Source organism: Amphibalanus amphitrite, unplaced genomic scaffold, assembly GCF_019059575.1.
Source record: "Amphibalanus amphitrite isolate SeventyFive unplaced genomic scaffold, NRLGWU_Aamphi_draft 001027F_arrow, whole genome shotgun sequence".
NCBI lineage: Eukaryota > Metazoa > Arthropoda > Thecostraca > Balanomorpha > Balanidae > Amphibalanus > Amphibalanus amphitrite.
In genome coordinates this window covers 203363-221747 of record NW_024882521.1, presented here as the reverse complement: position 1 = coordinate 221747, position 18385 = coordinate 203363, and the positions used below count along the sequence as shown (strand labels likewise).

Sequence of the window (18385 nt, the reverse complement as noted above, 5' to 3'; positions counted from 1 at the left end):
AATTAGGTTGGACAACCTATGTCCATACTGGTTCCAATAAACAACTGACTGGGTTTACTTTCTCAAATTAAGTGCGGCCTTGTTCGGCAGACGTTGCATGTTATGTGAGGGTCTGTTATGCATCAGGCTTTGACCAGATACATGGATTTTGGTATGTGTAAGTACATATTTTGCGGCTTTGCTGCAGTCGTCTCGTGTAGATAATGAACAAAGAGTTGATGTTCGAGTAAACAGCGGCTGATTTTATTGACATGACATAGAAAGATAACATGCCATTAGCCTATTATAGCGAAAACCGTGAAACCACAAGCGCCTCAACTATTACCTAATAAAATGCCTATAATGATGCACCACTACCTATTTACGGGTAAGTGTATCGTGTAGTAAATATGTTACGCATGATGTCTAAAACGCAGAATCGTCCACCTCTTGTGTTCTGGTTTGACCCTGAGGTTTCCTCGCTGCTGAGCGAGCGAGCGTCCACTGCTCGGTCTTCCCAGCCTATGACGATTTATCATCAGAATGGCCCGGGGCTGATTGAGGTAGCGCCCGCCCTGTCCCATTCCGAACTCCTAAATTGAAAAGGTAATCTCTTGTAGGCACCAGTCTGGTAGACACTGGTAATGGTGTCTCGGCGGCTGTCTGCGATCACTTTGAGAAGCCATTTGTTTAAAGGTAGTGTGCCAGCTTTCCTGGACCGTATGAAGTTAATGGCCCAGATAAGGAGAACCGGATTTTTAGAACTTATCCATACCTTCAAAACTCATGGAAACGTCTTAAATTCTTCAAATTTTGAGTACCCCAGTGCGAAATTCGCCCCGACGGGTTGTCGGTCGTACCCCAACCACATTTCACACCACTATGAACAATAAATGCACACACTGAAATCGCTTTTACCGATATGCTCATCCAATCAAGTTTCGATAAACCCGTTCATCATCATCTCCTGCGGTTTCGAACACGCCTGTTAGGTGGTGCGGTAGACCGCGCCCAAAGCCAGGGCCCCGGTAACGTGAGGTAGCCGAGTCGGGGCAGCGTGCGCTGACCCAAGCCGGGGCCGCGCGTCCTCCCGGTGTCATGTGATAGCCCGGGGCTGCCCGCGGGGATGCGGTAGACCGCGCCCAAAGCTGCGGCCCCGGCTTGGGTCAGCGCACGCTGCCCCGACTCGGCTACCTCACGTAACCGGGACCCTGGCTTTGGGCGCGGCTTCTGCTCATACTTTGTGGTGCGGTGGTGGTGCGTCGGGCCGCGCGCTCTGACTTCGGCCAAGAAAAATGCGTCAGCTGATCATTGTCATTTCTGCCACTTTCATGTGGTGAGATGGGGTCATAACTTTAGAGACGGCTATTTCATATCAGTTATTTTACATAAAATAATATTTCAAACCATAAATTAATGTTCGACAGCCAAATTAAAGAAACAATACCAATACAGGCTTACAGTTTAAATTCGACATTGTGTTGTCTACGATTAGACAGCCGATAGCTCATTCCCGTACGTCGTAACTCTATAATGACCTTTGCTTATTGTCACATGTGCGCCGCATTCGCGATTGTTGCCGACGCCTGTTTGCAGGTCAGCCCACTACAGTTGTTATACATATCGAAAAACCGATAAGCTTTTAGGCGAAAAAGCACTATTTTAGGCCCATTTTTATTTTTTTTACGATATTAGGTAAAAACAGAGGCTTCTTATCCTAGGAAAAATAAAATTGGAAATCATTGAAAGGTGGCACACTACCTACCTTTAAGATGATATTTTTAATAATTAGAAAATGGCATCTTCTAAGTATTAGAAAATAAAAATTAAAACTTAGAATGTTAAAATAAAGCCAAAGTATAACATATTCAGCTCATCCGTGTATGGGTGTGTTATATTGTGAAGTAAGTAGTAAGTATAGCTGACCTTTGTTTCCCTGTATATATGAAGTTCAAGTTACGCTCGTTTCCCTTCACTCTGTTCTTCAATCGACACATCACGTTTGTTCCTCGCTACACTATAACCTGACGTTCTGATGAGGTGCCCGCCTTTTGAGCCTGCCAGCGTGCGGTCCTGCCACTGGCTTTATTCTGTCGAGACGCGTGTCGGGAACACGCTGACACCACGTCCGGCCGACGTCGGTGGCAGCGATGAAGCTGTCGAGCCGCCGCTCCGGTCCCGGCGGCCGACCCCGCGACCGACCTGGACCGTGGGACCGCCGCGGACCGACCGGGGACCGCCCGCGGACCAGCCCGGGACCGACGGCTGCGGTCGGAGGCCGCCGCTCCCGACACCGATCCCACCACCGGCCAGACCGCGGTGACGGCTCCATCGTCGCAAAAAATCGCCGCCATCCATTGCTCGGCCGGGCTACAAAGCGGCGGCGGCGCCGCGCCGGTGATAATTGTCGGTGAGCCGCCGGCGCGGCGCGGAGCTCGGGTCACCGCACGGCGGCCACCGGTGGAGCCGGCGGCTGCGGCGGCACACCGAGCGGCAAATTACACCGGATCGGCGCCGCCGCTCGCCGCCGTCGACGAGCTGCGCCGCGGGAGGCTGCGCTGTGATTGTCGCGCCGTGGGACCGTCCGGACGTCTCCCAGTGTCCCTCCGAGCGGCGCTGGCCGGAGGTCACTCCTCCGCGGCGCGCCGAAGGCAGATCTGCCCACTTTATGCCGGACACGCCGACACTAATGTGCACCCCGAGGCGGCGGGACATTTATCTGCTAAATGGAGCCGAGATCGGGCCAGTCCGTATACGTGAGCAGGCGGCTGCGCGCTCGCGGCGTGCTCACGCGGAGAGCGTTCGACAGTCACCACAAGGCGACCTGCATTTCCAGGGTGGCTTACGAGAACTGACGGCCTCCGCTGGGATGGAGCGATATCCGTATGCCGGGCCGAATCTGAGGCCTCTGAGACGGGTCCATGCTCTAATCCTCAGATGTGCAGCTGTTGCCTAGTCTCACAGCTCTCTGAAAAGTCTGAGACTGGGCGGCGTGCCGGTGTCTCTGGCTGGCCGATTAGCAGAGGCGGCTGTGGATTTATTCATCATCGATCAGAGTCCGGCATGGTAGCCGCCCCCGCCCCCGCCCTCCGGCTGCCGGCCGCCACACCACACAAACAGCATCGTTTGTTACCGGTAATACGGCGGTGAGAACCGCCGACGGCGCGTCGATGGGCTGGGAGCTCCTCATCTGGCACTCTGAGTCACGGATATCGACACCGGCGCCCCACCGCCAATACTAGAGCCGCGCCAACGCCTCTCTACCGATATTAGCCTCCCCGGTGGTGCCGTGGCTTCTCCCCACCATCGTCCTGGCTCATCCCCATTGGTGTTCAAGCTCCTCCAGCCCATCGGCATCCCAACTCCTTCCCATCTGGCATCCTAGCTCCATCTCCAGCTCCGCTCCAGCTTTCCCAACGACGCACTATCTCTGGGCAACAGCTGGAAATCCGCTCCCCTGGCGGTGATCAGGGCTCGGCTTTGAGTCCCACCAGGACCAATATGGCGATAGCAGCAGCAGGCGGCACCGGTAGACGGCGCTGGGACTGTCTCAGCAGCAATCCTCGAAAGCCGGGCGAGACAGGGGATAGAGTCATAGCTTTCAGATGTCGCTGTGAGCTGGTTAGCAATTTCTCGCACGGAATCTGGTGAGCTCAATATGAGTCATCGAGGCTTAGGTATATAAAAATGTGGCGACGCAATGCGGCGCAGATCCCAGAGTTTCGCGTTCAGCTTAGCTTACGTTCATTGCAATATCACTATCACTAATCACTATATGGGGATACCTACTTGGTGGTCGCCCGCTCGCCTGACCTGTCATGATAACTTTGTCGCTTATACGCTACCTATACGCCAGTTTCGAAGCAAATGAACCTGTCTTTTTTACTTCTGATCTTTAGCGTCCGCTGCTATATGGCTTCTTCATTCATGTTGATGGCTCCCAAAGATCCGATTACGGTTTCTTATGGACGGGCTCCCACAGCACGCCTCAGCGTTGTGCCGCGTTGTTCAGATAACATCTATACCTTGTCCACCGCGCAGATTCCTGCGCCGCGGGATTCCCAAAAGATGCCTGTAATTACTGCATACCTTATGACCTCATCTAATGTTATTGACCAGGCAACTATGTTATATTATAACGAATACAAACTATCTGGAGGGTTCATGTATGTGCTGCAGGGGCCTGTGACTTGTCCTGATGTCACGGATGTAAAAATTTCGGCATCACGGCTCGGTGATGTCGCGCTCTCTCGGTGTCATGACCCCAGGGTGTCAGATACACACCCATTGTCACCGTGTCGTGTCCAATACACCGTGAGGAGCAAACCACGAGTCGTGCCACTCAGTCACGATGATGGGTTCTGATAAGACGTTGTACGCCGCCCTATGCCACGGCAATTAGACGGTGCAGCGTATTGAAGAGGCCATTGTAGTGCTACACGGCCCATACGAACGCCAACAGAATGACGAACTTGATGCTCTGGGGCTGGCATGTTTATGTTCAGTTTATTTCATAACTGATTTGTCGGACATTGAACATGTGAATTATAGCTCCGGCTGGTGCATCATGTTTTGCATATTTTCCTCCGTCCAAACTTGCACGAAGTCTGAGATATTTTTAATGTCACTCCCAATCACAGCCACTTGGGCTTCGCATTTTGATTGTGCATTTGTAAGCATGCCCCTAAAATACATTATCATAAATGAATGTAAAAATATGTTGAGTCTGTGGCGGGCAGACGGAACGGTACCTAGAAGTGGCGTCACTTCTTTGGTCACGAGTAGTCGGATGAAGACCGGCCGATTAGGGCGCACGCCACGGCTCAGTCCGTGAGCAAAATCGTGCGGCCTGCTCCAAAAACGACACCGCTTTTCGGCCGCTGAGCCCGCTCGCCACACAGTGCACCTAACCGCCCACTGGCGTCGGAGCGTCGGAGTCCGGCTTCCTTATCGTCAGCCGACCCACGCCACCGTCCGTTGCCGAGCGGTCCGTTGCGTCACTCCATGCCCAACCATGTCCGAACATAGTCCCTCCCGGGCTGGGAACCGTGGCTCACGCCGGTACAAACTACGGTCGACTACCGAGGCGGGTCACCGGTGCAATTCGTCGGTCTGGCTTCGGGGTTTTGCGTAAGCCTATAGCGTCAACATATTTATTGGGTGACGATTTTTGATTGATTGCCCGCTTGACGTTATATCAGCATCCTGATTATTCATGCCCATTGTACTATTTCCGGAATGCTAATTAACTGTGTATGTAGTTTGCATTTAAAGTTGAAAGGGATTTTTGACACACCGTCCAATCACCATGCAGACACGTGTGAAAAGACGTGGGTGTATCGTTCAGTCCCTGTGTTTACCATCCGCTATAACGGAGTTATTGCCTCTGCCTTGAGTGGCTGATCCGGTCCGGCACAACCCTCCGTTCCTCCACCCTCCGCCGGACCTACCGGTACCGTGTCACCGACCTGTGCCACGACCACGACCACGTCGAGTGGCCGTGAAGGTCCACTGAGCGCCGTGACGCCATGCCTTCTGAATGCGGCCGGGTCGGATTTTTGCGTCCCACCGGTAAACTGTCGGCGAAGGTCACTCGTTGGGCGGCTGGCTGTCTCTTGTATGAAATTGATGAGATATATCGTGCCGAAAGAGGGAATCTGCCACCTCATGCGTCTGATACGTCGGCATAAAATATATGGGGAAGGATGAGGCCGCCACCAGCGACGGAGCTTTGCTGGGTTCCGTTTGGGTCGAATGGGCCTGGAAACTGGAATTCCCAGGGGTTGGTGTGAGATCGTGAGCGCACAGTCACGCCAGCCTCATTGAGGAAGCGGCACTGCCGTCATCAGGTACCGCTTGCTGTCAGCGCTGGCGGTGAGGATGCGGATGAAGATGTGGATCGGTCGGTGCGGTGTCTCGGGAGGTTTACTGTCCGATGTGTGATGATTTCTTGCCGGTGATGACCTTTACCGTTGTGCTATTTGATTTCCTACCTACCACAACCACAACTTTGTGGTTGTGTAATGCCAACCTGTTCATGAGTGAGTGTTTGCATCATGCATGCTCAATATCTTCATGCTTTGGTAGGTAAATGTGTTTGCGGAACACTCAAGTGTTATTAGAGCAATAATTATTTCGTAGTGTGTTCAGCAAAGCACAAAGCCGTTCAGTGTTCACACTGACACTAGCATTGTCACCCCTCTCACCCATGTTTCTCTCTGTGTGTCCGCAGGCGGCGGCAGCCGATGTCTGAATGCTGGGCATCCTGCACGCCGACACGGGCCCGTGGGCGGGGATGGAGCCGAGCGGAGGGGGCGGCACACTGCGCTCGGCCACCGTCGAGCGCAACAAGACGGGGCCGCGAGCCAACGGCAAGCTGCCCCAGCACAGCTCGCTCTCCAGACAGATGAACCAGTGAGTCACCACCTGGGTGTGTCTGCCTGTGTGTATAGTTAGCACCCATGTGTCTACACCTGCGGCCCGCTGGGTCGCAGGTGCTAATGCTATTGGTAACCGGATATAGCGCGGCTGTTTGAAACGTGACATTTCCCCGTCGCCAAGGTAAACAAAACGCATTTTTAACGAAAGGCACTGACAAAATCTTGACTGAATTTTACCTAAACATTTGCACTTATCAGGCATCTCGTTAAGATAATGCGTCATGTCTTGTAAAATATCTAGATTCGAGCAAACGTGACTCATGGGCATACACTAAACTCACCGCTTTGACGCTGTCATAAACAGGCTCACCAAAAACACTTTATGTCAGCGAAAGTGACAATTTAAATTCACTCACAAACCTGTTCTGCCGAGCGGACATGCCGCTATTTATGAAGCGCTTATCATTCCGTGATGTAGGGAGTAGTCTGGTGTCCGTCTCATAACACGACGCCTAGCAACAGACTGATGATCTCAGCCTGCGATCTCAAAGCGGAACAGCGAAACTGCGAGAATGGGAGCGGCGGGGGGGGAGGGAGAGGATGAAGGCGAAAGGCTGAGGTTTGGGTGGAGAGACGCGATACGGTAAATGATTTATGGTGTTTCCCGTCAGCCGCATCCAGCGGATGAGGTTTGGAGCTGAGCGCGAGGATAGATGACGGAACTTTGGCAGCGTTGTGAGAAAAGTTCGGAATTCCTCCTACCGAGGATAACGCGGAATGCTGCATTTATTTGCTCCGTTCCTGGGACCGAGAGGGCCCAAAGTTTGATAATAAGCCAGAGCAGTGGTGAGATTTGTGAAAAAAATCCCAAAGGTGGCTTCGGGAATGACGAAGTTTTAACGATCTCGCCTTTGCTCTTGCTGTAAGTCGAGCAAATATGTAAGTATTACAATCGCAGGCTTCCCACGAACGATCAGTGATCGTTGATCATGATGATTCAGAGCCCTTCTGACCGCTGGCAGTGGCAGGTGCTCCGTAGGTCACAGTAAAACCGAATCTTTCTCTACGATCGTGTCGTGAATCAGCGAAACGGCTTCCTGCGTTACACTACAAAAGAGTCGGCCTGGGTTTGCCCATTTCGACATTAGTCGAATGGCGACGGGCAGCAGCGTCGCATTCGATTGACTCGAATTAGCTGTTCACTGTGTACATACACGATATTTCAATTGTATCCGAAAATTTCATCATTTTTATCTTAGGCCCTAATCCATTTTAAACAACAGAAGGAACCCATAACTGTCTTTTGTGCAGCTAACTTGAAACAACTGCGCCGTCTGTAACTGTCTTGATTCTTAATTTGCTTGCCGCTGCACATTAATGCAGTTGCTCCTTGCGTGTCATTGCAGAGACCGCTGTGTCACGCTGTTCACTCCCAGAATATAACACGTACAAATGCGCGGGTCGCCGGACCGCTGAGCGTTAGGCAGCGAACTCATCACACGAACAATTACCTAATTTGTGCTCCAATCCCGGTGCGACCAATCGCAATGATGCGCCCACTTCCGCCCTGCGCGGGCCGCGGATGACTGGTCGGATTCCGTTTACCTGTACTGTTCGAGCTGAGGAGTTGTGGTGCGGGATATTGAGGGTGAAACTGACCGGGATTTGGCGAAATAAGCACGTTGTGTTGTCTGTCGAAATTTGTGTTCCTTAATTGCTCATGGTTGTCTTATTCCTGTCGCAAGCTTGCACCGTTTTTCACGTACAAGCTAAGTGATTTTCTCTACAACATAAGCATCTGTAATTATGATGGAGAGTCTGTGTCCACGTCACTTGCTTTGCACTACACGATTTATAACGGAGAAAGATGTCTTCTGTAAATGATTGGACTTCATGTAATGCGCCCCTCCATGACTTGGAGAATATTTAATTACCGCCCCTGCTGCTTCACTGCCGACTGCTTCCTTGTTCCCGCACCCGACGCGACGCGACCGTTGCCACCCCTGTGACGGGTATCTGACCCGAACCGCCACTGCAACCAGAGTCGTTGATCTATGCCGTCTGTGACCTGTGACCGGTGTCACGTTTTCTGGTCAGGACCGTCACTTTGACCTGCGTTGTAACCGGCACTGTTTCTATGACCGGTAGCTGGCCCGGATATGCGGATACTGACTAGCTGTGTCTGACCAGTATGTAATGTCTCTGTTCCCGGTATCCGACCCGCACCGTCTATATAACCGGTGCCTCTCACCCTTCTGCCCCTGTGACTGCTGCCCCTGACCCATGCCCTTTCTGTGCCCAGCAGCAGCCGGCTGGAGGAGTCGTTCGACGGCCCCGGCTCGGGCGGCACCCCCGTCTCCACCGTGGTCAACATGTTCTCCGAGCCGACGCACGCGCAGTCGGCCCAGGACGTGATCGAGGTGCAGATCCTGCCGCAGGACTCGTGGGCCGACAACGCTACCGCCGTCACAGGGAACACGTCCGACGTCTCCACGTCTGTGGACGACTTCGGACGATTCCAGAAGGCGCCGGAGCAGACGCTGAGCTTCCAGTGCCAGCGCTACCTGGGCACCACCCTGGCCGGCATCGTCAGTCTCTTCGCGTTCCTCTCGCCCGTGGCCATGGTGGTAATACCTAAGACTAGCCTACTCGGACTGAAGCAGGCACAGTTGCAGTGCGGCGCAGAGTGTGACGGTATGCTGATCGCGTTCGCGTTCAAACTACTCATCCTGCTGGCGGGCACGTGGGCAGTGTTTGTGCGTGCGCCGCGCGCCACCATGCCGCGCATCTTCACGTTCCGCGCCATCGTGCTCGTGCTGGTGTTTGTGTTCACGTTCAGCTACTGGCTGTTCTTCTTTGTGCGTGTTCTGGAGGAGCGCGAGGCGCTGCGCTACTACACGATCCTCGTGTTCGCCAGCTCGCTGGTGGACGCGCTGCTGTGGATCCACTACCTGGCCGTGCTGCTGCTCGAGCTGCGCCACGCGCAGCCGCAGTACGCCGTGCGCGTGGTGCGCAGTCCGGACGGCGAGTCGCGCCTGTACCCACTGGGTCGGCTGAGCATCCAGCGAGCGGCGGCGCATGTACTGGAGCGCTACTACACAGAGTTTCCGGTGTACAATCCGTACCTGGAGCGGCTGCCCACCAAGGCGTCCAGGAAGGCCAGCAGCGTCACCAGCTACAAGTACTACGACGTGGACGGCTCGACGGCCGGCTCGACACTCCAGGTGAGGACGGGGTCGCCGGTCGGATATAATATACCTACAAGGGGACCGAGGGTCGGGTGACGGGTGATGTCAAGACTTTGCAGGGATGTAGTAATGATCAAGGCGTTATCTTGTGTCGGAGGGATACGGTGATTCAAAGACCTAGAAAATAGTTCTGGAGCCTGGAGGGAATGTCAGGCTAATTGTCATCAGAAAAAGACGGCTAAAGGCGATAATTGAATGCTATTCTCAACCAGAAAAATACATCTGTTGGTTGTGGGGAGGGTAGTTGCTTCGATTTTTAAAACCGAATCGCGTGAGATGGAAACAAGTGCACAGCTTAATTACGTTGAACGGACAATTCCACCAGCGTTTTTCCTCATTTCTTTCTAGCCTATTCGCATGACTCAGTCATAATGTCAATCGATTCATGATCGGTTAACGGACCCTCCATCTACACGGTAGCATGTTGTTGATGGAAATTCTACGTTTGACACAATACTGAACATCGACAAGCACAACAGTTCGACGACTTTGAAAGTTATCGATTACCAGTAAATTAATGAGCGGTGTACTGTGAAATGGAAAGTCACTACTTGTCATGGTTCGTGCGACGGAATGATTTAGATTCCTGCATGAAATGACCGCAAACCATCACCGGCTGCTCCAGTAGTATTATTTTCGCTTGTCCGAAATTGGCGATGACAAATTGTTACAAGGCTTAGCTCAGTCTTCAGCAAGCTTATGTACGCTTCAATATTAATTATCATCAAGCATGCTGCTTGGCTGCTGTAATCGTTTCCTGACCGACTGTTTGACAATTCAAATTGCCTCGTCAATCGCACGTGTGTTGTCATGCCTTCGATACCGCTGCCATTAAGTCACCGCGCGCTTTCATTCGTGGTCACACTCGGGGAAAGGTGATCCAATTAGACATCTATCGCTCCTCTCTCGGCCCTGGCCTACGATCAAAGTCGCCGCTGACCTCCCGCCTCCCGTGTGTGTGTTGCCCTCTCCGCGGGACCCACAAAAACTCACCGGCGCGGGCCGGCTGAGCAGCGACTGCGCCCCGTCCCGGTTCGGTCCGATTCATCTCCCGATAGTGGCAATGATTAATGGAGCGGGACGCCGGATAGTGATCACGGTCCAAGTAATCGGAGCCGGCGCGGGCGGCGGCCGGCCGGCTTCTGTGCGTGGCCCGCCGCCCGACCCCCGCCGGTGAGCGCTGCCCCGCCCTGTGCCCGTTAGCGCCGCCCGCACACTGCACAGTGCACGTGCACGTTGTTCATAAGCTGCTGACATTCAGTGCCCGGCCCCCGCTCCAGTTGGAACCGTAATGCATGGAGTGGCGATCGATATGCTGGATGTCAAAGGCTTGGGTGTAGCGGCCCATTTAAAATCTATTACAAATGTTCATAACACATTGAACATGCATATCGTCGATTCTCATCGTCAATATTCAAATTGCTTAATGGAAAAGTACCACTTTAAATCCTGAAATTCTGCTGCTTTAGAATCCATATACGGTTCTTCATGAGCATGTCGCAGCCATTTACAAGACCACGACTTACCGTAAAACCACCAATAAAGTCCGCCACAGTTGGAAAAGGACGCAATGTTCGTGAATTCCGTCCCGTTTTACCAGTGAGCCACCGTCACGAGGGACTCCCTTATAGCGTGGCGTGCCATGATGTGACAGGACGGGCGTCCTCGCCGGACTGTCGGCCGCACCGTGCCGTGACAGTTGAGACATGTCGTCTCCAGCGTGACATGATCCGCGGCTCAGCCCGTTCGACTTAGGCTGTGTATTCCCGTGGGTGCCCCGATTTGAGGCCGTATGCGGGACACGCTCGCGGATCACAGGGATGCCGCCGCCCGGCCGGGCATCCGGTCTACTTGCTAGGGTGGCCCGGTAGACGGCGTCTAGCGGTGCTCGAAATCTTTCACCAAGACTCCACAGGCCTTGCTGGACTGTCTCAAACGGGATCGACTGAGTGGCGACAGGCAACGGAGAAGCGACAGGTGACACAGTGTCAGATGAGCTCTCGCCACCATATCAGGTAGCGACATGTGCTCTCCGTCACCTCAGTCTCCGAACAAGGCGGTTATTGACTATAGGAGAGCCTGTCCCGGGGCTTTAAATGGGTTTCGATCCCTGGACGACTCGATAGATAAGACGGTGCGGCGGGTTAACATCAGTTGTGACTGTATCGTTTTACCAGAATTGGCCGTCGTTGAGTAGACTGAAACTCGAAAGGAGGGTGGGGTTGAACTAGTGATGTCAATTACGGAAAATCGGAATACCGATACCAAACCAAATACCAGCCAAAACCATGGGGAAATACCGAAACCAAACCAACTTGGGAAAATGAGGGCAATACCAACTTTTTACCGATTTCTTGGCCTCTTATACATAAGTCAGGGTTCATGATACCAACAAAATACCAAACACATTACGATTGAAATATCAAATACCAAGTTGGTATCGGTTTGGTATCGGTATACCAAAAAGTTGGTATCCGATTGACATCTCTAGGTTGAACACGCACTGGAGCACATTCGGCGTGTCAGCGGTAGTCAAAGGCCGCGCCGGTGGTCGGCGATCGGTGACCGGTGGTCGATGGTCATTGGTCACTGATGAGACTCAGAGATCAGTAGCCGGTTGGCCACTGATCAAAGATTTGTAGTCGATGCGTTGGGTGTGGCAAGTGACAGATGGTCGGTGGTGTTAGTTGACGGTGGTCACTGATCGTAGGTCGATAGTCGACGGTGGGTGGCCAGTGGCCGTTGACTGGATCATCAGTGGTCAGTGGTCCTTGGTCATTGGTCAGAAGTCAGCAGCTGGTCAGGGGACAGACTTATGGTCGGGGGTAGGTGACCAGCCGAGCTATCTCTATCGCTCTCTGTCCACTGCCTGTCTGTTCGGAAGTGATAGCGCTGTATCAGGCCCGGGCCGTCCGCTCGTGCCAAGTTGTGCCCCAAGGGAGCTGACTGGGCAGCCGTGGCGCGGCGTCTCCCACCCTGTCCCCTCTCTCCCTCACTCCACCCCTCTCCCCGGGGAGGTGGGGAGCGGGCTGTTGGGTTTTTATGGCCGACCGCGCGCGGAATGAGGCGCGTTTAGTGCTCGCGTCCTCAGTCCCGCTCCACGGGACCTGCCGCCGCCGAAGAGCGATGGAGCGACGCGCAGCAGCAGAGGGCTGTCAGCCATTAAAACGTCGAGTGCTGAGCACAGCAATTTCTACGGGACTCACAGCCCACAGGCATATATACTGACTTGTCCCAATCTGTCGAACTGAGCTGTTGAGTGTTGACGGCGGCCCGCCGCTAGCTCGGAGCCACAGCTCCTGTCCTTCAGCACGAACCTGACTTTGCTGGCCGCTCAAACAGTGCACTGGGAGAGCTTCGGACCCACCTTATTTCAAGCGCTTCCTCAATCCTCCCTGTTCATGCGTCAGCGGACTGCTGTGCTCTGGTGGTGGGTTGAAGAGCCGAGTACCCATTTGGACGTGCCGCGCCCAGCTGATAGGCGGCCTCATTTGGACATACCGGTCCGACAGCCGGCTCAGTTCGGCACAGTGCTCTGCATGATACGGCACGGCGCGCGGAGATCTCTGCCGGTAACGAACCGCTACTCGACACGCCCACCCGCGGGTGGTGGACGGGAGGGCGAGGGGAGTGGACAGCGACGACGGCGGGCGGTGTTGGGGGAGGGGAAGAGGAGTAGACAGCGACGACGGTGGGCGGTGGCGAGGGAGAGGAGTAGACAGCGCCGACGCGACCCAGGGCGGCGGGCGGTGGGCGGTAAACTTTGGACGGAGTGAGTCGAGCAGTGAGCCGTCCGCCCGGAATCCCGCCCGCCCAGTTCGTAAGGAGCCGACCGGCGCCCAGCCGAGCGCCGCCAGCTGGCCAACCGGGCCGTCACGACTTCCCACGGCCACCGGTCACGTGACACAGTGCTGAGGGCCGCCGAACGGTCACGTGGGCGGCCGCGAATAATGGAGAGCGGGCTGAAGACGACGAGTTTTTGTTCGGGAGGAAGGACAGAAGGCGAGCGACTGTTGTGGATAGCGGGGAGGGAAGCGGCGAGCTGTGACGGTTGGATTAGAGGGGGACCACAACACAACACATCGTGCGGTGGAGTGAATAGCTGCAGTAGCCTCATGGGCGCCGATGACCGTGAAGTCAAAACTCCAATCATCATAACGAGCTGCGTCAGCTCTCGTGACTCGTTGGACTAAGAATAAACTGAGAGCAGACTGAGACAGAGCGCCTGAGACGAGGCTTTACTGCGGCTATTTGGGGCCTGAAATGGACCATGCTCCCGGATTACGCGAAGCATTTCTTCACGTAAAATCCTCCTGATTGGGTTGAATGGCCCCGGCTCATTGATCTGAGCCCAGGAGCCGCGTCGGTTCGGCCAGCCACTGCGTCGAACCCCGTCCAGTCACGACATGGCCCGCTCGCCGGTCAGACGTGCCTTCACGGACTGTCGGCGGCCACTCCGATCAGAGCAGTCCCAAAAACTGGACGGCGTCGCCGGCCCGCCTCTGATCGATCGCCTGTCATCGGCTCGGTTCGCCGCGGCCAGCTGATACAGGGGTGACAGTAGAGTGACCGGACTGCTACTGGCCCACAGAAATGCCACGGCGGTTTGATAAAGGGGGACAATAGAGTGACCGGCGCGGCTACTGGTCTGGAGAAATGGCGAACCAACGGTTACAGCAGTCCTCCCAGAACAGAGGCATAAAGAACGCGTCTTTTTGATGGACTCGTTCAACCCTCAGTATGAAAATAAAATCAAAAGTTAAGCGAATGAAAAACACGACTGTATTATCAAAGTAATAAGAACTGAGCGATACACATTTTGTGTTGACAGGTCAGTGATTTGTCGCATCAGGTAATGGTCCTGAGCATAATTCGTAAAAAGCTTCGCTTAGTGGGCACCCGGGACCCTGGCCCTCCATTGAAATTTCTCAAAATAAAATGAATTAAATTTACATGCGGCAGAAGAGGCCAATAGACTTCTTGCAGTCAATATTTTTCCCTCCGCCGTTTGAAATAATAAGTAGCTCTTAGCCTTTTTTGTTTCTAGCTCGTAGGTGTAGAATTCCCATCAATAGTTCACTATCGACCCCGAATTCATATCGTGTCGGCGTAGGCCTGTTTTCCTACAATATGCAGCCGATACCGCCGTCGCCGTACTGATGCATGCATTGCACATGCCGGGGCTGTGGGCGCCCTGTCTGCACACAGTCCTCTGGGTTCGGTCCGCCCGAGTCGGATGGCGTGCCACTGACCATTGTCCGTCTGTCTGTCTGTCTGTCTGTCGGCGCAGGCCGGTGGAGGACTTTCCTCGTGTGGATAGCCGCGTAGTGCGACTGGGGCCCGTGCAGGGGTGGCCACGACAGCCCGCAGCTGGTCGCGCGACTGGCTGCGACAGCTCGGCAGAGCTCTGACGGATTGGCTGCGCTAGCTAGCTGATGACTGCGTTGATTGGTACCACTGCGGTCGACAAGTGATTGATACCGAGCTCTGGCATACGTTCAGGTGGCGTTTTGGAGGTTATTTGAGTAATTCGCTGCATGTGCTCGGTCAATGACCAGTTTATCGGCAGAATTGGTCACGGCAGGGCGATCAACACTTTTCAGTTGAGCTACCAAGAATCGTTTTATTGGTCAAATAGTGATGCGCTACGGAATAACTGAATATTTTGCTTTGATCTATCCGATGTTTAAGTCACGGCTTAGGCTATGCCGCTGGTCGCTCGCCGATCATTGATATGCAGAGTTCAAGCATTCAGTCGTCCGTGAGATGGTGTCAGACTCACGTCGTTCTGACAGCCCTCACTCATCACACAATCACTGTTGCCATGGCTACATTACGTGCTAAATTTGCATGCTACCACCACCAATCAGCGTCAAATTCTGATGGTGATGGCTCCTTATTACAAGGCTTGCATTGGGCGTGTTCTGTTGTCGTTTTTGGTCTGATTGCGCGGATTACCGCCCAAAGATTCAAACGTTAAGCCTGTTAGGCATGTCCCTGTTGAAGGGATCAGATTCCGGCGAAACTGCATGCTTCTGACCATCCGAACATTTTAAACGTATTTCTGTCGGAGTTGCTGATGTAGTTATTCAGTTTATTTTGCGTGAACCATTCGTAGCTTGGGAGTCTTTGTTGAGCGGTTGATTTGATTCTCGATAGCTGTACGGAATAAGTAACTTGTTATTGTATTTTACGACCGCCAAGCAGGTGCTCATGGGCTGGTAGTTATAAGTCTCTGGAAAACTGATAATTAACTTATCGATTGTGTAAGCACGACCCTAATAGCTGTGGCAGCCATTGTGTCGAGACTGTTTTTTTTATTCAGGTGCCGTGTGAGCCTGACGCCAAGGAGATGATGTATTGGTCGAGTGTGTAGATGAACACTCCAAACGACTAACTCAAATAGTCCAGGCTGGAATAGGGTGGCTCGCAGCGAGAGGGCTCCTTCAATTAGGCTGTGCGGATATTTTTGTTGGGGCCGTTGTTCGTGAGTATCGGGATGGCCGATGGGTTAGTTCAGGTTGGATATATCGGTTGTTCCGGGCTTCTATAGAATCCGGCTTCCAATAGAACTGTGAATGTCTTGTGGATTTGTTGCTCAGGAGGAGCTAATGCCGGTGCCGGGCACCCGGCATTTTCTCATTACGGCATGAATTGAACCTTGCTTTACAATGACCACTATAACGTCGTAAGCACTAAGGACGCATTTCATCTCGCCTTTTACGCAATGCTAGCTCGTCTTTGTCACTGGTTTGGTGTGTCGTTTTCCTCTGTTCACATTTCACATCTATGCGCGTTCAACGTTCCACATTCCACATCTTCCCTCTATTTTGTGTCAGACTCCTCCATTTACCTTCACAATCATACGCACCGGTAAACGAAAGGCCTTGCGTTGAGGTAAGATTGTAGATTTAGGGCACGGTGTCAATTTAAGGCTTTTTTGATTTACACATGGCTATCGCACGTACAAAAATTACATAGAATGGAGTCGTCGTAAGAGTTGTATCGTGAGACAAGGGCGGCGCCACCGTGGGGGCAGTGGGGGCAGACTGCCCCCACTGGTAGGAGGCCGTGGGGGCAAGACTATGTTTTTGCCCCCACAAAATTTGGCTGATGTTGACAAGGGAACAGAAGACCGGTGCAACATTCATGATAGGCGGTTATAATAGTACGCTGTTTTTGACGGTCCCCGTATCAAGTGCATCAGCAGAACGTTCGTTCTCGGATCGTCTGTCGCATATCTCCTACTCCCACTCATTCTCCTACTCATTTTCATTCACCAGAAGGCTGCCCTCGCCCCTCGAGCTTGACCTCGAGGAGGTTGAGAGGCAGTTTGTCAAAAGTCGGCCAGAGAAGAGATCACCCTCTTTTGAGAACCCTTGAGACTGAGACTGAGCTCAGGGAGGTATGACAAAATGTGTTAGGTAACTATGTATGTTCGGGCTATCTGGAAATGTATGTTGGTCGCCCTAATGGAGCTTATTCTGGTTGGTATCAATCGTGTGTGAGAGAATCGCACATATACGTACTATACGGGAAAGAGAGAACTAGGTACTGACTTTTGTTGTGAGGAATACACCATTTTACATCTCAACGAACAACATAACGTTTTCGCAGGTTTGTGTCTCGCAATCTAGTTTTATAGTTTTATTTGTTCGCGACCCTAACCCGGCCGGGCCCGGGAGTAATCCCAACCACCGCAGCCCGGGGGTAGCCCTACCCCCACGTGTGTAACTCCGTAAATAAGGCAGCTACGGAAACAAAAATGGTACCAAACGAAAGGAATCTACTAGAAGATTCTAAAGCACCTAAACGTTTTTTACCTCAGGTCAATTTTCAAGGTCAGAAGTCAAGGTCAAAGGCAAAAACCGGCACTTTTGTAGTGGTCTCAAAGTACGTGTTTCAGAGGATGGCATGGTGTATAAAACCGGCTAAAATGGATGGTAAACGAAAGAAGAGAGTCTGAGGATTCGGATTCCGATGATGTGCATAACATTCAAATTCAAGGTCACGGTCATGCGCAAAACTGACCACAAACTTTGCATTCTTTCTTAAATCTTGTATACTAAATTCCGAGATGTTTTGAAATGTTGTGGAGCTTAGCCGACCCCTATTTGTGCTTAAGCTTACGATACAAGGCTGGTACAGAGCACAGGGTCAAAGTCACAAGAGTATCCTTGCTAGAGACTATTTCACTTATTCAACTCAGGCATAATAATTAAGACATGTTTTGCCATCCTGATGCTCTAAATGAATGCTTAGAGCAAAATGGATGCCAGAATCGTGACCAGTGGCTACGAAATCATCACAAACGACCTTTCATGTGTAAAAGTCAACCAAAGGTCATTCGAGGTCACATGAGGTCAACACAAAACTTGACCTTTTCCAAACAATTTATATGTATGCCATTCGACGCGTCTCGACAAGACGAATGCGAAGGTACCACTGCCGTAGCTCTAGGACCATTTTTGCTGAAGTTATTTGCGAAAAACATAAGTCCCAGCTCAGGGTCGTTGACCTGACCTCTGACCTGAGGTCACCAAAGCTACTTAAGTACTTTTTCTAGGTCAAATGCTACACAACCGTGCTCGTAATCTGTCTTTATCTCTAAAACTCTATTTTGGGCATCTGGTTGAAGTTTACGTCTGTGACGCCGAAGTTTGCCGTGCAGGAGTCTAGAAAAATCGGCCCTTAGACGTTTTCAAGGAGGCTAGGTCCTTTTTTTTTTTTTTGCTTCAAAAGATGGCAAATTAATGGGGATAAGGTACCGCAAGTAAG

At 52.6% G+C, this 18385-nt stretch overlaps 1 protein-coding gene across 2 annotated transcripts in view; it reads left to right on the top strand.

Moving 5' to 3' along the window:
* The window catches only part of LOC122369355 (vang-like protein 1), a 45728-nt gene that overhangs the window by 17746 nt on the left and 9597 nt on the right, over positions 1 to 18385 (top strand). Inside the window, exons 2-3 of one of the 2 annotated variants that reach the window (XM_043344036.1) lie at positions 6212 to 6393; positions 8665 to 9583. In XM_043344036.1, coding sequence (XP_043199971.1) covers positions 6233 to 6393; positions 8665 to 9583 — 1080 coding nt within the window. In that variant the 5' untranslated portion in view covers positions 6212 to 6232. Of the gene's footprint in view, positions 1 to 6211; positions 6394 to 8661; positions 9584 to 18385 lie in introns of both variants that reach the window. The other variant, XM_043344035.1, reaches the window with a different exon arrangement.